Source organism: Macaca nemestrina, chromosome 15, assembly GCF_043159975.1.
Source record: "Macaca nemestrina isolate mMacNem1 chromosome 15, mMacNem.hap1, whole genome shotgun sequence".
Taxonomy (NCBI): domain Eukaryota; kingdom Metazoa; phylum Chordata; class Mammalia; order Primates; family Cercopithecidae; genus Macaca; species Macaca nemestrina.
Genome location: NC_092139.1, coordinates 19054499 through 19079470, shown reverse-complemented (window position 1 = coordinate 19079470; position 24972 = coordinate 19054499). Strand labels below are relative to the sequence as shown.

Below are 24972 nucleotides of genomic sequence, written 5' to 3'. Positions count from 1 at the left end.
CTTCCGGGCGGACGAGCAGCGCGCCTCAGTGACGTCACGGCGCCACTTTCCGGCCGGTGGCAGAGTCCGGCGAAGTTGTGGTGGCCTGGGGCGCCATGGGAGCCACTGGCGACGCCGAGCAGCCGCGGGGACCCAGCGGGGCCGAGCGGGGCGGCTTGGAGCTGGGGGATGCGGGCGCAGCGGGGCAGCTGGTTCTCACGGTGAGGGCGCCCCCGGTGAGGTCTGGGCTCGGGCCGGGCAGGGCCTCGGGGCTCCCGGGACCCTGGCCCGCGGGCGAGAACGCGGCGGCTGCAGCTGCAGAGGGGGTTGGCGTTTTCGCAGCCCGACGACCTGGATTCAAATTCTGGTGCCGCCCTCCTAGCTAGGTGACGTGGGCCAGCTCTGTCGACCCCCTGAGTCCCCAGATCATCTTCTATAAAATGGAGATGATTAGTACCTGTCTCATAAAAGTTGTTGTGGGATGGGAAGATAAAGGCGGGTACAGCGCCCAGGACATCACCTGACACAGAGTTGACCCTCGGTAAACACTGCTTCCCTTCCTCCTGCCGTGCCAGAAGGCAGGGTCGGGACTTTTAAGGCAGGAAACTTCCTCAGTTCCTCTTTTGTGGAGGGGGTCTTCCAACTGTTGTCCTCCCCCGATACCCCAAGGCGGGAGAGATGGTGACGGATCTGAGAAGCAGGAATGTTTAGGTTTAACTTCATACCCACCCTCCACCTCCACCCCACGCCAGTGTCACAGGCCGCAGTGACATTTGTTCCGTTGGTCCCCACAGAACCCTTGGAACATAATGATAAAGCACCGGCAGGTGCAGCGGAGGGGCCGCCGCTCACAGATGACAACAAGGTAAGGCTGGCCCTGCATGGGACTTGTATCCCAGCCACTGGCTTGCATGGCAGCTTTGGGATCCCCAGTGCACAAGACTATGGAGATCTACAGCCTGTAGAAAGAGCACAGGACTGAGAAAGAGGAGACTCCGATCCTGTAACTCTGTGTGATCTTGAGCTAGTCAAGTCACTTCCTTCTCTGAACTCACGAAATGGGGAAGGGCACAGGAGATGGGTTGGGGAATAAAAAATACCTAAGACCCCTCACATTCACTGGCTCTGTGATTGAGGGCTCTTAAGAGGTCAGTTAGCATGGAGTTTAAGAGCACGGGCTCTGGAGTCAGACAACTGTGTTCTCATGCAGCCTCCGATGAGCCCCTGTTTTCTCAACTATAAAGACGGATTAATAGTATCCATCTCAGGGAAGGGAGAGAGCACAAGGTGGGCCTTTGGGATGCTGGTAGTGGTGAAATGGATGTTCACTGTAATTACTCATTAAAGTGTATAGACTTTTCTGTATAATAAGTATTATATTTCATAAAAACACTTTGGGCCGGGCGCAGTGGCTCACGCCTGTAATCCCAGCACTTTGGGAGTCTGAGGTGGGCGGATCACCTGAGGTCAGGACTTTGAGAACAGCCTGACCAACATGGAGAAACCCTGTCTCTACTAAAAATATAAAAAGATGGCCGGGTGCAGTGGCTCACGCCTGTAATCCCAGCACTTTGGGGATCTGAGGCGGGCAGATCACCTGAGGTTGGGAGTTTGAGACCAGCCTGACCAAAATGGAGAAACCCGGTCTCTACTAAAAATACAAAAATTAGCTGGGTGTGGTGGTGCACACCTGTAATCCCAGCTACTCGGGAGGCTGAGGCAGGAAAATTGCTTGAACGCAGGAGGCGGACGTTGCAGTGAGCCAAAACCACACCACTGCACTCCAGCCTGGGCAACAGAGTGAGACTCCGTCCAAAAAAAAAAAAACTTTGAAAATAATACCCACTTCATAGAGTTATGAGAATGAAATAAAGTCATGCCTTTGTGATTTGAATAAAATCTGAGCATGTAGCTAGTTTTCAGTAAAAGTTGTCTAGTATTGTTAAAGAATTCTATGTCCATAATTGACTGGGCAGGGTGAGAAAGAATATGTTTCGGACATGCCCCCTCACCCTGTCTCCCTCCTGAATGCAGTTTCACAGATCCTGCCATCTCTATGGATCTCCTCCGAGCTGTCCTGCAGCCTAGCATCAATGAGGAGATCCAGACTGTCTTCAACAAGTACATGAAGGTGAGAGGGACACAGGATAAAAAATAACGGGAAAGACTCATGAGGAGCCCAGTCCTTCCTTGCATCACCAGTCCGTCTCTTTCCTACACACAGATATCTAAAGTTTTCCTTTTTTTTTTTTGTTTTTTTGTTTGTTTTGTTTTGTGTTTTTGAGACAGAGTCTCACTCTGTCACCCAGGCTGGAGTGCAGTGGCATGATATCGATTCAGTGCAACCTCCACTTCCCAGGTTCCAGCGATTCTCATGCCTCAGCCTCCCTAGTAGCCAGGATTACAGGCGCCCACCACCACACACAGCGAATTTTTGTATTTTTAGTAGAGACGGGGTTTCGCTGTTGACCAGGCTGGTCTCAAACTCCTGACCTCAAGTGATCTGCCCGCCCACCTTGGCCTCCCAAAGTGCTGAGATTATAGGTGTGAGCCAGCGCGCCCGGCCAGCTTTCAAATTTTTAATCCCCCAAGAATTTTATCCCTTCCTTGAGGGTAATTCAGATATCTTTTTTTTTTTTTTAATCTGCCCTTGTCACTCACTGTCACGTTTTTTTTTTTTTTTTTTTTTTTTGCTGACTTCTTGTAAGGATGAAATGACTTAAATGTACTGTGCTGAGCACTGCACTTAGGACATAACAAGTGTCCAGTAAGTACTTTTATTAGTTGTTTAATAATATCACCATTATTGGGGCCATGCACAATGGCTCACACCTGCAACCCCAGTACTTTGGGAGGCCGAGGCAGAATCACTTGAGACCAGGAGTTTGAGACCAGCCTGGGCAACATAGTGGGACCTCATCTCTACTACAAAAAAAAAAAAAAAATTTATTAGCCAGGCATGGTAGTGCGTGCCTGTAGTCCCAGCTACTCAGAAGGCTCAGGCGAGAGGATCACTTGAGCCCAGGAGTTTGGGTTTGTAGTGAGCTATGATCATACCACTACACTTCAACCTGAGTGACAGTGAGGGCCTTTCTCGAAAAATATATGTGGATAAATAAAGTTACCATTATTATTATTATTTACGGGTTTTTTCCCTGGCCTATAAATAAATTTCCACATGACTTTACTTAAATGTACCAAAAGAGGATGCTTTAAACTCAGTATGTTCAGAACTGAACTCTTTGTTTTTCTTCCTAAATCTCCTCCTCTTACATTTATTCATTTATGTAAGAAGTATTTATTTACCGGGCGCTGTGGCTCACACCTGTAATCCCAACACTTTGGGAGGCCGAGGCAGGTGGATCACCTGAGGTCAGGAGTTCGAGACCAGCCTGACACAACATGCTGAAACCCCATCTCTACTAAATACAAAAAATTAGTCAGGCGTGGTGACACATACCTGTAATCCCAGCTACTCGGGATGCTGAGGCATGAGAATCTTGAACCTGGGAGGCAGAGGTTGCAGTGAGCTGAGATTGCACCATTGTACTCCAGCCTGGGCAACAAGAGCAAAACTCCCTCTCAAAAAGTATTTATTGAATGACTACTATACTACCAGGCACTATTCTAGTCACTGGGGATGTAGCAGTAAACAGAACATATGCTCTCTGTAAACAAATATGTGCTGTGTTAGAGAAAGAGAGAAGACAGGGGAAAGAGAGCAACCAGTAGAGAGTAGGGTTGCTGTTTTATAGATTGTGGCTAGGAAAGCCTTTGATAGAGGACATTTGAATGGAGACCTGAATAAGTGAGGAAAAAGCAAACCATGCAGATTCTTGGGGAAGAAGCAGTCCAGTTGCAGAGGAAATGGTAGAGGCTCTGAGACAAGAGTGTGCTTGGCACATCAAAGCAATGAATAGGCCAGTGTGACTAGAGGAAAATAAGCCAGGCGAGTAATAGGACAGATGATTTTTTTTTTTTTTTTTTTTTTTTTTTTTTTTTGAGACAGAGTCTTGCTCTGTCACCCAGGGTGGAGTGCAGTGGTAAGATCTTGGCTCACTGCAACCTCCACCTCTGAAGTTCAAGCAATTCCTGCACCTCAGCCATCTGAGTAGCTAGGATTGCAAGTGTGTACCACCATGCCTGGCTGATTTTTGTGTTTTTAGTAGAGACAGGGTTTCGCCATGTTGGCCAGGCTGGTCTTGAACTCCTGGCCTCCAGTGATCCATCTGCCTTGGCCTCCCAAAGTGCTGGGATTACAGGTGCGAGCCACCATACCCCACCTTTTTTTTTTTTTTTTTTTTTGTGGCAGAGTTTTGCTCTTGTTGCCCAGGCTAGAGTGCAGTGGCGCAATCTCGGCTTACTGCAACCTCCGCCTCCCAGGTTAAAGTGCTTCTCCTGCCTCAGCCTCCCAAGTAGCTGGGATTACAGGCATGCAACACCACACCCAGCTACTTTTGTACTTTTAGTAGAGATGGGGTTTCTCCATGTTGGTTAGGCTGGTCTCAAACTCCCGACCTCAGGTGATCCTCCTGCCTCAGCTTCCCAAGGTGCTGGGATTACAGGCATGAGCCACTGTGCCTGGCCAGTACAGATATGTTTAACAATATAGCCGGAAGTCACTAAAACTCACCTCCCAGAGATACCAAATTGTTAACGTTGACTATATAGTCTCCCAGGTTTATTTGTGGTATGTGTGTGTGCATATGCATTAAAAAAAAGAAATCATTTTACACACAACTGTTCTGCAACTTGATTTATTTTACTTGGCATACTTTTGTTTTGTTTTGTTTTGAGATGGATTCTACCTCTGTCACCCAGGCTGGAGTACAGTGGCACAATCTTGGCCCACTGCAACCCCCACCTCCAAGCTTCAAGTGATCATCCTGCTTCAGCCTCTCAAGTAGCTGGGATTATAAGTGTGCACCACCACACCCGGCTAATTTTTTTGTATTTTTAGTAGAGACGAGGTTTCACCATGTTGGCCAGGCTGGTCTCAAACTCCTGACCTAAAGTGATCCTCGCGCCTTGGCCTCTCAAAGTGTTGGGATTACAGGCATGAGTCACTGCACCTGGCCTACTTGACATATTTTGGTCATGTCTCTAAGTCAGTACATAATAGTTCCCCCCGATTCCTTTGTAATGGCAACAGAGTAATCTATTTGATGGACCAAATTCCATAAGCTAGCCCCTAGAATATTCAGATTGTTTTCGTTTTTCTCTATTACAGACAATACTATAATGAACACTGTGAATGTACATCTTTGTTTACATGTGAGAGTATTTCTCTGAGATAAATTCCCAGAGATGGAATTGGTGGGTAAAAGCGAAAACCTATTTTTCCGTCAAGAAAATTGCTCTCTAGAAAGGTTATACAACAGTGCTTGAGAATGCCTCATTCATGATCTGATTTCATTCTCAGATCCAGAGATAGCTTACACTCACCATATGTCCATTACACTGCCCACCTCACAGGCTGGTTGTAAAGTACCTAAACTATTTTAACTGGCTTTCAGTTGGTTGATATTGAATACCAGTATTCATCTCCAGTTTTTAGGTTTTTGTTTTAAATTAAACTCATCTGATCATTTAATCTGGCCTGAAGACTTCCTCTTAAAACTCTTGAGGTTTCTAATCGAGTCCATTCACAGTCTTGTTGGTTTGATGTTAATGACAGAGGCATTTAACCTTGCTAAATATGAAATGGCAGCACATTCCCATAATTGTCTCTCACAATAGAAGTACTGGGTTTAGGTTCCAGAATTTTCCTATACCCCAGAGATAACTGACAGTTTTTCTAGGCATTACTTGACTAGGCATTTTCTAGAGATGACTGTTTTTATGAGGACATTCACAAGTGCCTCCCGGGTGTCTTTGGGACCTCATCGCCTATCTTCTCATGTATTCAGGCTCAAACTCTCCCTGTACCCAGCAGAGAAACCTTCTCCCTTCCCTTTTCACAGTCGATTGGGGTTGCTGGCATCCTGGGGCCCTTGTCAAGTCTCACTCCTCTCCATTCCACAGATGTTTCTTTCAGACTGGACAGTCAGAATTCAATTAGGACTTTCTGCTATCTTAATATATTTTCTGGCCTACCCTGGCCTATTCACTTCAGACACAGACATTCTTTTTTCCTTCTAAAGAAGTAACGTATGTACATTATAAAAATCAAAAGGATATAGATAAGCCAAGAGAAGAAAACAGTCACCCACAATATCACCTGTTACTTCAGCGTATATCCCTGGAATTCTTTTGTCTCTGTATTTGCTGGTGCTGTGTTACATAAATAAGCTCACACTATACCAAACTGTTTTACAACCTCCTTCCTTCACTTTGAGGTATATCATGAATACCTTTACCTGTCAAAACTATATTCTCTTACATCACCTTTATTGTGATTTTTTAATATTTGCCTAGAATTTCATGGTGTGGATATGCCATAATTTATTTAAGCTACACTTAGACATTTGGGTTATTCTTTGATTTTTTGCACTGTTTACACATCAATCTTTTGGGCACCTCCAGGATTATATCCTTCAGAGGGGGAATAAAGGGAGGAGGTCGAGCCTGAAATGTGAATCTATAAATCTGGCCGATCCCAACCTTGCTTATAATCACTTTTCCTTTCTGTATGAGGTTAGGATAAAAGCTTGTCTTGCTTGTCTTGTATTCAGTTTCCTTCAGGTTGATGCCCATTAACAGGACTCTGACCTTGTCCTCTGTTGTGCTACCCTAGTTCTTCCAGAAGGCAGCACTGAACGTGCGAGACAATGTTGGGGAAGAGGTGGACACAGAGCAGCTGATCCAGGAAGCCTGTCGGAGCTGCCTGGAGCAGGTGAGACCAAGGGGGACAAGAGATGCAGGCACAAGGTTTAGCTCTCGAGCCTCTGATAAGAAATGTGATCCTAAGCCGGGCGTGGTGGCTCACACATGTAATCCCAGCACTTTGGGAGGCCACGGTGGGCAGATCACTCAAGGCCAGGAGTTTGAGACCAGCTTAGGCAACATGGCGAAACCCCATCTCTACAAACAATACGAAAATTAGCTGGGCATGGTGGCACACGCCTATAATCCTGGCTGCTTGGGAGCCATAGGCACAAGAATTGCTTGAACCCGGGAGACAGAGGTTGCAGTGAGCCGAGATGGCACCACTACACTCCAGCCTGGGTGACAGAGCAAGACTCTGTCTCAAAAAAAAAGAAATGTGATCTTACCATTAGTGGTATTTTGGGGAATGCCCAACAAGCCATATATCTGGATAGGTTGAGGCCGTTGCTTACAGGGAAGGGAAGTAGCTGCTATATGTCAGGTACCAGGATAAATGCATTATTTCTTTTATATCTCAGAAGAAACTGTGTACAGAAGATATCTTTTTTTGTGTTTTTTTTTGTTTTTTGTTTTTTGTTTTTTGTTTTTGAGACAGAGTCTCACTCTGTCGCCCAGGCTGGAGTGCAGTGGCGCGATCTCGGCTCACTGCAAGCTCCGCCTCCTGGGTTTACGCCATTCTCCTGCCTCAGCCTCCTGAGTAGCTGGGACTACAGGCGCCCGCCACCGCGCCCGGCTAATTTTTTGTATTTTTAGTAGAGACGGGGTTTCACCATGGTCTCGATCTCCTGACCTTGTGATCCGCCCGCCTCGGCCTCCCAAAGTGCTGGGATTACAGGCGTGAGCCACCGCGCCCGGCCAGAAGATATCTTTTAATTACTATTTTATAGATGAAGAAATTGTGGCTTAGCAAACTCATAGAAGCAGAAAGTAGAGTAGCAGTAGCTGGAGGGGAGAAGTGGGGGGATGTTAATCAAAGGGTACAAACTTTTAGTTATAAGACGAACAAGTTCTGGGCAATCTGACGTAGAGCATGATGACTATAGTTTATCTCTATTGTTTACTTCAAATTTGCTAAGACCATAGATCTTAAGTGTCCACACACGCAAAATGGTAGCGGTGGATGTGTTGATTGATTTCATTGTGGTAATCATTTCACTATGTATATATATGTCAGTTCACCACATTGTACACCTTGAATATATACCATTTCTGTTTATCAATTATACATCAATAGAGCTAGAAAAAAATTTTTAAAGGCAAACCAAAAAAAAAAAGAAATGGCTTAAGGCACACAATAATTCGAATAGCTAAGATCGGTCTCACCTCTGCAGGTACTTGGTGGATCAAGTTATCATGGCCCCATTTGGTATCATGGGGATGAGCACCCTGCTGCCTCCCTGCCTCTCTGGTGTGGTCAGGAGGCATGACATCAGGTCTATAAGTGACTGTTCCCAAGATAGAGAACCTGTTTACATGTGTCAGCTGCTGTTATTAGTAGGAATTGTTGCCATCACCCTTTTATAGGGAGACATCAGGAAAGGTCACCAACAGTTGCTGGCTCACTTTCTCACATCCCATTCATTCTGTTCACTTTTTTGTTTTGTTTTGTTTTTGCTTCAGTCCCTCAGTCCCCACTACTTCACTGGAACCCCTCTTGTCAGGGTCACTAGTAACCTCTGTGTTGTCAAACCCTCTGGTCCCTAACTGTCCTAAACTTACTCAGCTTCTCAGTGACATTTGTCACAGTGGATCATTTCGTGTTTCTTGGAACACTCCTCTGTTGGCTCGAGTGCCTTGACTTTGCTCCAACTTCATTGCCCACTCTTCTCCCTCACCCCCCGCCTCTAACTGTTGGTGCCTTCCCAAGTTCAGTCCTCAGACCCCTTCTCTTTCATGACTCACTGTTTTCATAGCTGTTTTCATCTAGTCCTGTGGCTTGGAAGCCAATTCAGCTGTTCATAATTCACACAGTTATATCTCAGTCCAGAGCTACATTCACTGTTACCCAGTTCCAATCCGCTCTTCTCACAGCAGCCAGACTTATCTCTGTAAAGATGAATTAGATCATGTCACTCCCCGTTTTAAAAACCCTTCAGTGACTTTCCTGTTGCAGGGAGAATAAAGTCTTAATGCCTTACCATGACCTACAGAGCTCACCCTAGACCAGCTTCTGCCTGCTTCTTTAACTTCATTTCTTTTTTTTTTTTTTTTTTTGAGACGGAGTCTCGCTCTGTTGCCCAGGTTGGAGTGCAGTGGCCAGATCTCAGCTCACTGCAAGCTCCGCCTCCCGAGTTTAGGCCATTCTCCTGCCTCAGCCTCCCGAGTAGCTGGGACTACAGGCGCCCACCACCTCGCCCGGCTAGTTTTTTGTGTTTTTTTGGTAGAGACAGGGTTTCACCGGGTTAGCCAGGATGGTCTCGATCTCCTGACCTCGTGATCCGCCCATCTCGGCCTCCCAAAGTGCTGGGATTACAGGCTTGAGCCACCGTGCCCGGCCTCTTTAACTTCATTTCATCTCACCGCTCTTTTATTGACTATACTCTGGCCGTTCTGAACTCCTTTCTGCTCCTCCAGCACAAGCTTGGGCCATTTCATTTGCTGTTATTAGTACCTAGAGTACTCTACCCTTAACTCTATAAAGCTGGCTCCTTCTTTCCTTCAGATCTTAGTTTAAATATCAGAGAGGTCTTCCTCTTGCACTCCTACCTCTGCTAAAATCTTGAGCTTTACAAGAGTTGAGGCCTGGCCAGGCGCAGGGGCTCACGCCTGTAATCCCAGCACTTTGGGAGGCCGAGGAGGGCAGATCACGAGGTCAGGAGATCGAGACCATCCTGGCTAACATGGTGAAACCCCGTCTCTACCAAAAATACAAAAAATTAGCCAGGCATTGTGGTGGGTGCCTGTAGTCCCAGCTACTCGGGAAGCTGAGGCAGGAGAATGGTGTGAACCCGGGAGGCGGAGGTTGCAGTGAGTCGAGATCGCGCCACTGCACTCCAGCCTGGGCAACAGAGCGAGACTCCGTCTCAAAAAAAAAAAAAAAGAGTTGAGGCCTAATCTTGTTCACCACTGTATTCCCAGCCCTGGAATATGACTGTTGGTATGTGTACAGAGTTTGCTGAATTATTGAATTAATGAAGGAACAAACAAACGATAAATGAACAAATAAGCTTCCTGCTCTAATAGAACTTAACAGCCTACTTAAGCAGACAGGTGTGAATTAGATTACCACACAAATGTATGAGACTTGTTCACCCTTCACTGAAAAGGGACAAAGTTTGGAGAAGAACATGAATCCAGTTATGGATTAGCAGCTTTGAGCCATCCAAGCATAGACATGGGGCAGACTATTTGATATACAAGTCTAGAGCTCAAAGGATAACGTTTTGTCTACAGCTGAATTATGGAGTCGTGGTTTATAGATACTAATTGAAGCTGTGAGAATAGGTGAGAGCAGATAGAATATGTAATGAGAGAGGATAGAGGGAAAAGAACCAGATTGAGGAGGAAAAACCAACAAAGAAAGCTAAGATAAAGAGTGGCCAGAGAAGTAGGAGGAACACAGGAAAGTGTGACCACAGGAGCCTGTAGAAAAGAGTGTTTCCAGAAGGGGGAGCCCTCAACACTCAAATGCCACTGGCAGAGGTCGGGTGAACCCAATTCTCCACCTGCTACAAGGTTCTTGCTCATGCACCATCTCCCCTCTGCCCGTTCCATCCTTTTCTTCCTCAAATGAGCCAGTTGTTTCCACCTTCAAGCTTCTGCACTCCTCCCCGCTGCTGAAACACTTCTCCCCGGCTTTTGTTATAGCCTCCTTCACATCTCAACTCAGAGGCCACCTTCTGAGCAAGGCCTTCGCTGGCCATTCTCTCAAAGTAGCCCTCCCCTTCTGGTGTTCTCTGTCACATCTGCCTGGGCTTTTTTTCTTTTTTTCTCACAGCATCTATCATGATCCACAGTTACCTTGTTTGTTTCTGTGCTTATTATCGAGATCACCCACAAACTATAAGCTCCACAAGAGCTTGTCCTAGTTACTGCTGTGTCCACAGCACTTAGGTCCTAGGTACTCAATATTTGTTAAAAGAAAAACAGCAGGCCAGGCACACTGGCTCACACCTGTAATCCCAGCACTTTGGGAGGCTGAGGCGGGCAGATCACTAGGTCAAAAGTTTGAGACCAGCCTGGCCAACATGATAAAACCCCATCTCTACTAAAATTACAAAAAAAGAAAAAAATTAACTGGGTGTGGTGGCACGCCTGTAATTTACTCCCAGCTACCCCGGAGGCTGAGGCAGGAGAACTGGTTGAACCTGGGAGGTAGAGATTGCAGTGAGCCGAGATCGCACCACTGCACTCCAGCCTGGGCGACAGAGCAAGACTCCATCTCAAAAAAGAAAAAAGAAAAACAGCAGCTTAATGAGGAATATGTGTTATGCTAATGTATTTAGTTTGAAAAAATATATAGTATGTATTTACATGGGAAAAGCAAGGAAGAATTTACATTGAAATATTAAAAGTAGTTTATGTAATGAGATTCCAGGTTTTTCTTACTTTGCTTTTTTAAATTTTTAAATTTTTTCAGCTATGATAATTCAATATTTTTTTAAAAATAGGTATCTATTTCCATGCATATAAATATATACATATGTGGCCGGGCGTAGTGGCTCATGCCTGTAATTGCAGCACTTTGGGAGGCCAAGGCAGGTGGATCACCTGAGGTCAAGAGTTCAAGACCAGCCTGTCCAACATGGTGAAATCCCATCTCTTCTAAAAATACAAAAATTAGCTGGGTATGGTGGCACACCCCTGTAGTCCCAGCTACTTTGGAGGCTAAGGCATTAGAATCACTTGAACCTAAGAGACGGAGGTTGCAGTGAGCCAAGATGGTGCTGCTGCACTCCAGCCTGGGCAACAGAGTGAGACTCTGTCTCCAAAAATTAAAAAAAAAGAGGAAGTAGGTGGGGTATGCTTACCCACCAAAATAGTGACTGGTAACACTTGGTCTTTTTCCCTTCAGGCTAAACTGCTATTTTCAGATGGAGAAAAAGTAATACCCAGATTGACCCATGAGCTTCCAGGAATAAAGGTCAGAGTCACTGTGTTTTGGGGTATTGGAGGGGGAGGTCCTTCAGGCTGGGAGGTAAATGAAATATGTGGGCCCCGGGAGGTTTCATGTACCTTCCATTTGTAGGACCAGGTCCAAACAGCATCATGCTGGATGGGCTTCTTTGGCCTGGGTCAGGGTGGGGCTGGAGAGCAATAGTCCCGGGCTGTGTCTTCTGCAACTCCAGAGGACTTGCAGCTCCCAGGCATTGGCCTTCCACTGACTCCCTTCGCTTTTCTTTTAGCGTGGCCGGCAGGCAGAAGAAGAATGTGCCCATCGAGGAAGCCCCCTTCCTAAAAAGGTAAACCATTTCCTTGTTTTGTTTTCTGGCTGAAAAAAGGCTCATCAGGCCAGTTGTGGGAGCTCACACCTGTAATCCCAACACTTTGGGCGGCCAAGCCGGGAGGATCACTTGAGCTCAGGAGTTTTGAGACCAGTCTGGGTAACATAGTGAGACCCTGTCTCTACAATTAAAAAAAAAAAAAAAAATTAGCCTGGCATGCTGGCACGTTTCTGTTGTCCTAGCTACATGAGAGGCTGCAGTGGGAGGATCACTGGAGCCCAGGAGTTCAAGGCTGTGGCAAGTTATGACCATGCCACTGCACTCCAGGCTGAGTAACAGAGTAAGACCCTATCTCTCAAAAAAGGCTCTTCACTCCATGAGGTACTGGGCTTCCTCAAAGCCCTTTTGAGCCTTCCTAGGCATGAGAGGCAGTTTTTCTCCCTGTCCCCATCAAATGTCATTTGATCTCTTTGGAAAACCATCTCTACCAAGTGACCCCAGACCTGCCAATGGGGCATGACCACAGGGTCAGACCTCTGACAGCTGTTTTTTGTGGCAGAGGAAAGGACGGCCTCCTGGACACATCCTGTCAAGCGACCGGGCAGCCGCCGGCATGGTGTGAGTAGGAACCAACAGTGTGGTGATAGCATAGGGGAGCAGATGGAGAGAGGGGCCCTAAAGGAAAAGAGGCCAGGGTTCTGTGCCCGTCAAAATCAGATCCATTAGCTTAAGTCATCATGGAGGGAGGGGAGTTACCCTGGTTTGAGGGGTGAGGAAGAAGGGTAGTGAGGAGGAAATTGTTTTACCCCCTGAACAATTTGGCCCAGCTTGATTGAACACCAGAGGTTTGTCACTGTTAGTATATATTGAATGCTTATGACTGGTCTAAATACGTTACATACTTTACCTTTTAATCTTTATAGCCACCCTCTAAAGAAGGTATCATTAATTTTTCAGATACAGAACAGACTCAGAGAATTACTTGCCTAATGTCATATAGTTACCATTACCTCCAAATTGGTCATTTTCATATATATATATATATATATATATATATATATATATTTTTTTTTTTTTTTTTTTTTTTTTTTTAGAGCAGTTTTAGGTTCACAGCAAAATTGAGAGGAAGGTACAGACTTATCCCATATATTCCCTGCCCCTACACATGCACAGCCTCCTCCATTATCAACATCAGGCACCAGAGTGGTAAATTTGTTACATTCGATGAGCCTGCTTTGACTCGTCTTGATCCTCAGAGTGCATAGTTTCCATGAGAGTTCACTCTTGGTGTTGTACCTGAACTTAGAGAAATGCATAGTGACAGGCATCCACCATTCTAATATCACACTGAGTGCTTTCATTGCCCTAAAAATCCTCTGTGCTCTGCCTATTCATCCTTCCTTCCCCCCTCAACCCACCCCCCAGCCCCACTTTTTAAAAAAATTCTGAAGCAGAATCTTTTTTAAACAAAACGTTACATGGAAGCCCAGTATTTAAATCAAATAAAGCCACACTGGTCTGGGTCAGAGGCGTGGGGTTAGTTTGAAACAACTGGTTTAGTAGATGGGATAGTATTAACTGTCATACCTTAGATGTGTCTCCTACACGAAGCAGTTTTATTCCTCACAAACACAAGATAGGTAGGGCAGTTGCTGTTTTTGTCTCTTTTGACAGATGAGAAAACTGCCACTCAGAGGTTCTTGGAGTTGCTCATGCCACTATGTAAGAGCAGAGCTAGTGCTAGAATGGCTTCTAGTCCAGTGCTTTTTTTCTGTTTGTTCCTCCTCTAATGTGTCACCACGAAGGAGGATACCCAGGCTAAAGTGAGAGTGTGTGAGGAACTCCTACCACCACCAGCAAGCCAGTATTCAGTTCTAGGTCTCACCTTGGAGAATTCACCTTTATTCTTTCCTTCCAAGCAGATGGAAACCAAAATCCTGTGAACCAATTCGCCGGGAAGGTCCTAAGGTATGATTATATGAGCATGGCAGAGACCACTATCCCAGGAGCTAGTCCCACTATCTCTGGGATCCACCATGGGGGAAAGGGGCAGGGGGCGAAGGATGCATGTCCACCATTCCAGAGCCATCTTCCCCCTCTCCACCTCCAGCCACACTGGCCTCAGAGAGGATCCTGTGTGGGAATTGGAGTTAGAGGCAAAACAAAGAGAAGGCTTGACTCTTTGCTGAAGCCTTCTTGTAGGAGCTAGTGGTCACTAATACTGACTCAATACTTAGTATGTAACAGGCAATGCCCTAAATCTTTTGTGTAGACTGTCTCATTTAATCTTTATAACAAACTTATGAGATCGATTCTGTGAACCATTCTATGAATGAGGGGTTTCCTTTTCTGCCAACTTCCCTGTGGGCATAAATTACTTTATTCAGTTGTCTTATACACTTAATGCACTTAAGACTTGCCCAAAGTCTGGCCGGGCGCGGTGGCTCAAGCCTGTAATTCCAGCACTTTGGGAGGCCGAGGCGGGTGGATCACGAGGTCAGGAGATCGAGACCATCCTGGTTAACACGGTGAAACCCCGTCTCTGCTAAAAAATACAAAAAACTAGCCGGGCGAGGTGGCGGGCGCCTGTAGTCCCAGCTACTCGGGAGGCTGAGGCAGGAGAATGGCGTGAACCCAGGAGGCGGAGCTTGCAATGAGCCGAGATCCGGCCACTGCACTCCAGCCCGGGCGACAGAGCGAGACTCCGTCTCAAAAAAAAAAAAAAAGACTTGCCCAAAGTCACATAACTCGTAAGTGATCGAGCCAAGTCTCAAACCCAGGACCCGCTGACACCAGAGTCTCTGCTCTCAACCATTAGCCTCTGTTGCCTCCCTTTCTCTCCTGAGTTCTTCCTCATCAGTGACTTATATAAATGGATGTTCCCCAGAATTCTCTCCTTGGCCCACTTCTCCATCTAAAGTAACTCTCTGGATAATCTAAATCATATACTCTTATGGTTTCAGGGACCACCATGTTCTAAAACTCCCATACTTCTTTGTCCATCCCATGCCTCTCTTTCTACTTTAAAACTTATATATCCTACTATCTGGTTGACCACTCTGCTGGAAGTTCCATAGGCATTTCAGACTCAGCATATCCAAACATGAAATCAGAATCTCCTCACAGCCCTTCTTTACATTGTTTATCTTAATCATCTTTGCCTCCTCCTCTTCCTCACCTCCCTACATCCAGTCAAGTCCTGGACAATTCTCCCTCTTAAATATATTGCAGTTCCTATTTCCTTCTCTTCATCCTTACTGCTGCCCTAGCTCAGGCCCTTAGCATCTTTCCAACTGCTTTATCACAGCGGCCTCTAAACTGCTCTCCCTGCCTGTAGTCTTGCTCCTTCAAATCCATTATCCACATTGCTAGAAGACTAACCTATCTTTAAAGTAAATCTCTCACTCCCTGTTCAGAGGCCTTCAGCGATTCCCCATTGCCTACAGAAGATATAAAATGCAGTCCCCTGAACATAACCTCCCAGGACCTCCTACTCCTCTGTGTTTCTCTCTCCAGCCCCATCAGTTGCCACTCCCTAATTTGTACTCTGTTAGCAGCACAGAATTACTAGCAGTTTCTCCAGCATGCCAGGCTGCCTCTCACCTGTCTTTGCTCATGCTGCCCCCTGTCTGGAATGCCCTTGTTCCTCACCCACTTTACCCCAACTTGTGCTCACCCTTTCAGAATTAACTTGGGAAATGCCTCTCTAAGGAAGCCTTCCTGGCTGTACCCTCCCCTCGGCAGCCCTCAGACCCTGCACTCACCTGTGTCATTGCCTCATCACATAATGATGTAATTATCTGTACATATGTCGGTGGCATCCTAGAAAACAGAGACTGTATCTTATTCACCTCTTTATCCCCAGTATCTAGCACAGACAGGGCCTAGCATATTGTGAGTACTCAGTGTCTTAGGTAAACGGTTGATTAAATAATAGACAAGGGTAAGGGTTAGAAAAGGGCAGGGGGAGGAGTATTTCTGTCCTACTCACCAGATTAAACTTCACCCTCACCAGCTTCTCTGTTTTTTGCACAGTGGGACCCAGCTCGCCTGAATGAATCTACCACCTTTGTGTTGGGATCTCGAGCCAACAAGTAAGTTTAAGAGCTTTGGCACTGATGGAGGAAACAGCTCAGGGATTCACTCGTAGGACTACACTTTCTGGAATCTTTACCACTTGGCTTTTACTTTTCAGGGCGCTGGGGATGGGGGGCACCAGAGGAAGAATCTACATCAAGCACCCACACCTCTTTAAGGTAGGTGAGTGCTGAGAGGAAAGCAGGCCATTGCATTGGGAGTAGACTGGGAACTCCACTCAGCACAGAGAAGCTTAGAACAAACACTGATCTTGGAGTCGGGACATCTGGGTTCTAGTTGCACCTCTGCCATTCACTTTTACCTTTCATGATTTACTCAGCACCTCTGTGCCTCAGTAATAACAGCTACTTTGCCTGCAAGTTTATTGGGTGCCAAACACAGTTTTAAGTACCACACTTATATTTTCTTTTTTTTTTTTTTTTTTTTTTTTTTTTTTTTTTTTTTTTTTTGAGACGGAGTCTCGATCTGTCGCCCAGGCTGGAGTGCAGTGGCCAGATCTCAGCTCACTGCAAGTTCCACCTCCCGGATTCACGCCATTCTCCTGCCTCAGCCTCCCGAGTAGCTGGGACTACAGACACCCACCACCTCGCCCGGCTAGTTTTTTGTATTTTTTAGTAGAGACAGGGTTTCACCATGTTAGCCAGGACGGTCTCGATCTCCTGACCTCATGATCCGCCCGTCTTGGCCTCCCAAAGTGCTGGGATTATAGGCTTGAGCCACCGCGCCCAGCCACACTTATATTTTCTTTTTTTTTTTTTTTTTTTTTTTTTTTTTTTGAGACGGAGTCTCACTCTGTCCCCCTTGCTGGAGTGCAGTGGCCGGATCTCAGCTCACTGCAAGCTCCGCCTCCCAGGTTCAGGCCATTCTCCTGCCTCAGCCTCCGGAGTAGCTGGGACTACAGGCGCCCGCCACCTCGCCCGGCTAGTTTTTTTGTATTTTTTAGTAGAGACGGGGTTTCACTGTGTTAGCCAGGATGGTCTCGATCTCCTGACCTCGTGATCCACCCGTCTCGGCCTCCCAAAGTGCTGGGATTACAGGCTTGAGCCACCGCGCCCGGCCCACACTTATATTTTCTTAAAAAATAAGTATTGCCATCTCTATTTCACAAATTTGAAACAATCAGAGGTTGAGAAAGGCTGAGTGACTTGACCACAGTTATTCAGCTAGAAGTGGTGAGTCAGGATTCAAATCCAGGTCTGTCCTCACCAAAGCCTGAGCTCTTACCCACTAACATATTTGGTTGTCTGTAAATTAGAGTTTCGGCCAGGCACGTGAACTCACGCCTGTAATCCCAGCACTTTGGGAAGCCAAGGCAGCAGGATCACCTGAAGTCGGGAGTTCGAGACCAGCCTGACCAACATGAAGAAACCCTGTCTCTACTAAAAATACAAAATTAGCTGGGCATGGTGGCTCATGCCTGTAATTCCAGCTACTTGGGAGGCTGAGGCAGGAGAATCACTTGAACCCAGGAGGCGGAGGTTGTAGTGAGCCAAGATGGCGCTACCCTCACATTTGCATTTTAAAATAACTCTGGGGCCAGGCACAGTGGCTCACACCTGTAATCCCAGCACTTTGGGAGGCCAAGGCAGGCGGATCACGTGAAGTCAGGAATTCGAGACCAGCCTGACAAACATGGAAAAACCCCGTCTCTACTAAAAATACAAAGATTAACTGGGCATGGTGGTGCGTGCCTATTATCCCAGCTATTCGGGAGGCTGAGGCAGGAGAATCGCTTGAACCCAGGAGGCAGAAGTTGCGGTGAGCCAAGATCGCGGCATTGCACTCTAACCTGGACGACAAGAGCAAAACTCCATCTCAAAAAAAAAAAATAGAGTTTGGAGTGAGGCAGGGTCCTATGCCTTTTCAAAGAGGGTACTCCTCTCCTGAGAGCAGCTATGTTTTGGTCCCCACTGTTTGAGGGAATAATGGAGGCAATCATAAACTCACTCACCCTCTTAAATGATTTTGTATTTTATCGGTCACAGGAGCATCAAAGTAGATTAGAAGAAGAGCAGTGCATGTGTGTTCCACGCATGGTTTTTTGCACCTGTATGTAAGGCTTGGCACCCCTTGCCAGAACTGCACAGTCCCTATGGGGTCCCAGAATCACGGGCTTTCTCTGCCACATTTTGTGCAAGTTTTCAAGTTCTTTGAAAGGCATACCTGCTCATGCTTCTTCTCCAGTCTGATATCCTCGAGTTCCAACACTTAAACCATTTTCCCAGTGGCTCCTTCTTTGTTTTCCTCTCTTAATGTCATCACTCTTGCTATTCCCATTACCTGGGTGGCCTCCTCTCCCACCCTTATCTGCCTGACTATTCTTTAAGATCCACCTCCTCCAAGAAGCTTTGTTTGTATCATCCCCAAAATCAATACACCCTTGGACCTACTTCGAATTCCCACTTCAGCGTGGTTAAAAGTATGGCTTCGGGCCTGGTTCCATTACTAGCTGCATGAACTTAAACAAATGGCTCCATATTTCTTTTTTCTTTTTTTTAACTAGCTCAAGTCTGGGAATTGATCCACATTTCTGAGTCTGTTTTTGTCCTGTATAAAATGAGAATAGTGATAGACCAACCTTTTTTTTTTTTTTTTTTTCCTGAGACGGAGTCTTGATGTGTCACATAGTCTGGAGTGCAGTGGTGTGATCTCAGCTCACTGCAACCTCCACCTCCCAGGTTCAAGCAGTTCTCTGCCTCAGCCTCCCGAGTAGCTGGGATTACAGGTGCCCACCACCACGCCCGGCTAATTTTTGTATTTTTAGTAGAGATGGGGTTTCACCATGTTGGCCAGGCTGGTCTCAAACTCCTGACCTCATGATCCACCCTCCTCGGCCTCCCAAAGTGCTGCATTGCAGGCGTGAGCCACCGTGCCCGGCCCTAGACCAACCTTTTAAGGTTAACTAACAGAGAGTGTAGTAAAGCACTCAGCATAATGCCTGGCACATAGTAAAGGCTCAATAAATGTTAACCATTATTATCATAGTTTCCCAATTCTAAAATCCACCATTTGTAATAAACTCCAAACCCACACTCTCATTACCAGTGGTTATTACCTCTCATTTTAATCTTTCCAGTCCAATAACTGGAGGGAAAATTTTTTGTTGTTTCACTTTACAATTTTTTTTTTTTTTTTTTTTTTTTTTTTTTTTTTTGAGACAGAGTCTCGCTCTGTAGCCCAGGCTGGAGTGCAGTGGCCGGATCTCAGCTCACTGCAAGCTCCGCCTCCCGGGTTCACGCCATTCTCCGGCCTCAGCCTCCCGAGTAGCTGGGACTACAGGTGCCCGCCACCTCGCCCGGCTAGTTTTTTGTATTTCTTAGTAGAGACGGGGTTTCACCGTGTTATCCAGGATGGTCTCGATCTCCTGACCTCGTGATCCACCCGTCTCGGCCTCCCAAAGTGCTGGGATTACAGGCTTGAGCCACTGCGCCCGGCCAATTTTTTTTTTTTTTTTAATGGGACAGGGTCTCCCTCTGTCACCCAGGCTGGAGTGCTACGGCACAATCTCGGTGCACTGCAACCTCCGTCTCCCAGGTTCAAGCAATTCTTCTGACTCAGCCTCCCGAGTAGCTGGGATTACAGGCACCCGCCACCACACCCAGCTAATTTTTATATTTTTAGTAGAAATGAGTTTTCACCGTGTTAGCCAGGCTGGTCTCAAACTCCTGACCTCAAATGATCCACAGCTTCAGCCTCCCAAAGTGCTGGGATTACAGACATGAGCCACTGCACCTGGCCCAACTTTACAATTCTCTATTAGTGATTATAAGTATCTTTTCAGTCATTTAGAATCTATTTGTATTTCTTCTGTAAGCTGCCTGTTACATCTTTTGCCCATTTTTCTGTCCTTCAGAAGCCATTATTCAAATTCTTTTCCTTTTTTAAATGTTTTGATTATAGAAATAATATATAAACCCACTCCTGTTGTAAAAAGATTCAGACAATACACAGGAGGTAATAGCAAAACACAGTTTCTTGACCAGGTGCAGTGACTCATGCCTGTAATCCCAGCACTTTGGGAGCCCAAGGCGGGCGGGTCACCTGAGGTCAGGAGTTCAAGACCACTCTGGCCAACATGGCGAAACCACATCTCTACTAAAAGTACAAAAATTAGCCAGGCATGGTGGTATAGTCCTGTAGTTCCTAGCTACTCTACTCGGGAGGCTGAGGCAGGAGAATTGCCTAAACCCACGAGGCAGAGGTTGCAGTGAGCCGAGATCACGCCACTGCACTCCAACCTGGGTGACAGAGCGATACTCTGTCTCAAAAAAAAAAAAAAAAAAAAAAAATTCAGCGTCCCTTCACTCCTCAAATTTTTTATTTTTTAAGGCACTTAAATTCTGGTTTCTAGGCGCCCAACCTAGAAACCAGAATTTAAGCCTTATTTGGGCTGAGCACGGTGGCTCATACCTGTAATCCCAACAGTTTGGAAGGCTGAGGCAGGTGGATTAGTTGAGACCAGGAGTTCAAAACCAGCCTGGCCAACATGGTGAAACCCTGTCTCTACTAAAAATATAAAAGTCAGCTGGGTGTGGTGGCACATGCCTGTAATCCCAGCTACTCAGGAGGCTAAAGCAGAAGAATAGCTTGGACCCAGGAGGCAGAGGTTGTATTGAGCCAAGATTACACCACTGCACTCTAGCCTGAATGACAGAGTGAGACTCCGTCTCAATAAATAAACAACTGGGCGCAGTGGCTCACACCTGTAATCCCAACACTTTGGGAGGCCAAGGCAGGCAGATCACCTGAGGTTGGGAGTTCAAGACCAGCCTGAACAACATGGAGAAACCCTGTCTCTACTAAAAATACAAAATTAGCCAGGTGTGGTGGCGCATGCCTGTTGTCTCAGCTACTTGGGAGGCTGAGGCAGGAGAATCGCTTGAACTTGGGAGGCGGATGTTGTGGTGAACCGAGATCATTCCATTGCACTCCAGCCTGGGCAACAAGAGTGAAACTCCATCTCAATAAATAAATGAACAAACAAACCTCATTTGTAACTCCAAAACTGAGTTCTTAACCATGATGCTATTATGCATCTGACAGTACATGAGGTGTCCTGATTTTTGTTTTATTATGGTCACTGTAATAATTACAGGCGTTACAAGCCACCTCAGTTCATTTTTTAAAAGAGAAAGCTCTAAAGTAATAGTTATCAGTCCCACCAGTTGCCCAGGGTGCTTTGTTTTGAGAAGGGAGTGAGGATTGGGAGTATACTAAGTCTCTGGGAATTGGGTCCCATGGTCTGCCCTCTGGGTTTGGCTCAGCTTTCTCTGAAGAGATTAGTGAGCCCTCTAAGTCCACCACGCTAGGAGACAAGAACTTTTGGTAAGAGCTGCTCAAGGGCCAAGAGTATGCTCTGGGACCAAATGAGAAGAGCCCCTTACCCGAGGCTAATTCTCTTATAACTTCATCCCTTACAGTATGCAGCTGACCCGCAGGACAAGCACTGGCTGGCTGAGCAGCATCACATGCGGGCAACAGGGGGCAAGATGGTAAGCAGCATTCACTTGTGCCACTGCCAGCGACCCACCCCACCTGGAAACCAGGATTTTGGCTGTAGGTGACAGCTTACCTCCAAATCTGACTCCCCAAGCCTGACCAGTGTGTGAGAAGAGAGACTTATAGGCCCATTTCTTCATGCTGAAGAGCAAATTGTAATCTTCAGGTTCCCTTCCCTATCCCCTAGATCTCCCTTCCACCCCCTCACACTTTCTCCTCATGCCTCCAAGATCACATATTTGGATATTATTAGCTGTCCATGGGAATAGCAGGTATAAGACACACAATACTACTTTTCCCCACTATTGCACCCATTGATAGACTTCACTCATTGATCACTCTTCCACCAGACACAGCTATAGAATCTTTTCTCAAACCAGTACTCGAGGCCGCAACCCTTGGCAGTAGGAGTTAGCAATGAAATGTGTTTGCACACCTGGCAGCCCCCTCCAGATTTACCTCTACTTAAAGAGTTCTCAGATCATATGAAACAGCAACCTTAGGAAAATCATCATTGCATGTGTTCAAAAACTAGTGTTGAGGGCTTTGTCCATCACACACAATGTCCCCCACCTGAGGACTCACTCCCTCCCACCACAGGTACTGCTCCTTTTAGAATCTAAGTGTCTTACAAACTGATATGCCATCTCCTTTCTGCCAGTGAGAGCTACCTTTGATTTTATTGTACCACTCTATGCCTATGCTTTACTTCAAAAAAGATTTAAGCTCCATGTACATAAAATATAACATAACATAAATAAGAAATAGATGGTAGGGGGTGGGGGCAGGACCTAAAATTAAGCCACCAGTAAAACTAGTTCTTTAAAAAAAAAAAAAAAAAGTGTTTTTTATATTGCTGACCTGGGAGAGCTGTGCACTTCTACAGATGCTGGCAAATTCAGCTCTAGGCTCCGCTCATGGACACCTGATCTGTTATGGTTCATAGTGCCCATAAGATGTAGATAAATTACTCGAGGGATACACAATTATTCCTGACCCTAACATTAAAAAGTCTCCCACAGAAGACTTTCTAATGTGATGAACAACTCTTTCTATATGTTAAGTTCACAAAAGGGCCCTCACCCACTGTAGACCGAGGCATTGTGACAAAGCATTTCTACAGGCCTCAGTACAATACAGGCCAATTACTAGACAGCAGGGCAGTTTACCATGTTTTCCATTTTGCCACAAATTCAAAACCAAGTTATCTTTGTCCTCAGAGGGAGCACATGGTTTCCTCTTCCTGATTTCCTATTTCCATGTATATTTTGCTGGTTTTCTTGCCATTTTGTTATAACCCACCTTGGGTCCTTTTGTACACTTGATCTTAACCAAAAGGTGTAGGAGTAATGGTGGATCCCTTTTTTTTTTCTTTATTTTCTTTTTTTTATTTTTACTTTTCACATCATTCAAGAGAGAAATGGGTCCTTTTTTAAAAGAGGAGGCTATAAATAAGTCACCAGTCCCTACTCTCCCATCCATAAAGCATCTACTGTAGTAAAAGATTGTCTCAAGGAACCATTCCCATCTCTCCCCACTTACTCTTCCCTACTAAATTGTAAACCGCATCCCCCCTCTTCCACCTAGAGCAGGCCTTACGTTAAGCAGATGTTTAATGAAGTGTTACTGAGTTGGAGTGAAATGAATCGCAATGATCCCTCTCCCTTGCTCCTGCCTCAGGCCTACCTCCTCATCGAGGAAGACATCCGGGACCTTGCGGCCAGTGATGACTACAGGTAAAACCAGTGGGTCTCCTGCCCCTTCTCCTCTCCCTGCCTCAAAGTAGGCCCTAGAATGAGGCAGGGCCTATGTCCTCACTTCCCCCAACTTCCCTCTTCAATGTCTGTTCCAGAGGATGCCTGGATCTGAAGCTAGAAGAATTGAAATCCTTTGTCCTACCCTCCTGGATGGTGGAGAAGATGAGAAAGTATATGGAGACACTACGGACAGAGAATGAGCATCGTGCTGTTGAAGCACCTCCACAGACCTGAGACCAGGTGCCCTGGCCACACTTGGCAGCCCTCCTCCAAAGCCCTCTTCACACGGCTGAGGCCACCGCTGGGACTGCTCCTAGATGGATCTCAGCGGCATTAAGCTGTACCTGAGCGAGTTTGTAGTGACTCACTGCACAGCACCCCCAGACTGGCATGTGGTTCTATATTTGTAAAATTATTGGGATAAGAAACAATTAAACAGTTTGTAATTAACACAGATGGTGAACCTGTACCTTGCAGGAACTGACAGAACATCAAGGGCTCTAGAAGTGGATGTAGGAAAAAAGGACAAGATAACCCTCACCCATAACAGTATAGAGCCAGGCGTGATGAGACCGAGCTGGGAGCACCATGTACCTTCCCCATTTGTAGTTTCTTTACCCGGCTAATTTAAGGACGTGGCAGAATGTGGTGGAGTTTGATGACAGATCATGTGAAAAATAGAGTTGGCTTTTATTGCTCCCATTTTACAGGTTAAGGTACTAAAGGACCTGCCCCAAGGTCACACACTACCCATTGGAGAGGTAGGATATACAGGATATGAACCTGTGTTATTGGGGTTGTTTGTTTGAAGACAGTCTTGCTCTGTTGCCTAGGCTAGAGTGCAGCCTCTGGCTCAAGCGATTCTCCTGCCTCAGCCTCAGCCTCTCCAGTAGCTGGGACTACAGGTTCGTGCCACCTCACCAGCCTTTTTTTTTTTTTTTCCCCCCCCCTTAAGTAGAGACAGGCCTCCCTATATTGTTGCTCAGGCTGGTCTCGAACTCCTGGATTCAAGCGATCCTCCTGCCTGAGCCTTCCAAAGTGTTTGGGATTACAGACGTGAGCCACACACAGCGCAGGGCCTGAACCAATGCTGTCTTTTTTTTTTTTTTTTTTTTTTTCCTGTCATCTCTGCGGAGATGTATGAACCTATGTTTTCTAATAGGGAGCCTGCTGCTCTGGCCATCAGCCTTTAGTTTTTCCCCTCGCTGGGATTTTCACATACTTAGGACTCAGCAAAGATGCCCCGGCGATTATAATTGTGGGGAGGAGCAGAGGTTTCCGGTTTGGGGGAAGGGTACCAGTGCCGCAGGATTGGAGGCACTCCCTTCCCGAGGGAGATCGGATCAAGGCTGGGTGTGCCGGCTGTTCCCAAGCGGAGTTAAGGCGTGTAGCCTTAAGGAGGGGTTCGTCCCACATGGACGTTTTCT

At 46.3% G+C, this 24972-nt stretch overlaps 1 protein-coding gene across 2 annotated transcripts; it reads left to right on the top strand.

Annotated features, from left to right (window-relative positions):
* The first annotated feature begins 43 nt into the window (after positions 1-43).
* On the top strand, positions 44-23999 carry LOC105496453 (deoxynucleotidyltransferase terminal interacting protein 1). Of its 2 annotated transcripts, none has more exons than XM_011766877.3 (13): positions 44-200; positions 774-844; positions 2014-2110; positions 6716-6814; positions 11822-11890; positions 12153-12209; positions 12751-12809; positions 14114-14159; positions 16227-16285; positions 16387-16447; positions 21710-21781; positions 23469-23524; positions 23641-23999. In XM_011766877.3, exons 1-13 carry the CDS (start codon positions 96-98, stop codon positions 23777-23779), a joined length of 990 nt encoding a protein of 329 aa, XP_011765179.1. In that variant the 5' UTR covers positions 44-95; the 3' UTR covers positions 23780-23999. The 2 variants fall into 2 exon arrangements, with proteins under 2 accessions (XP_011765179.1, XP_070935311.1); XM_071079210.1 differs by lacking the exon at positions 44-200 and adding an exon at positions 259-365.
* Positions 24000-24972: the final 973 nt, after the last annotated feature.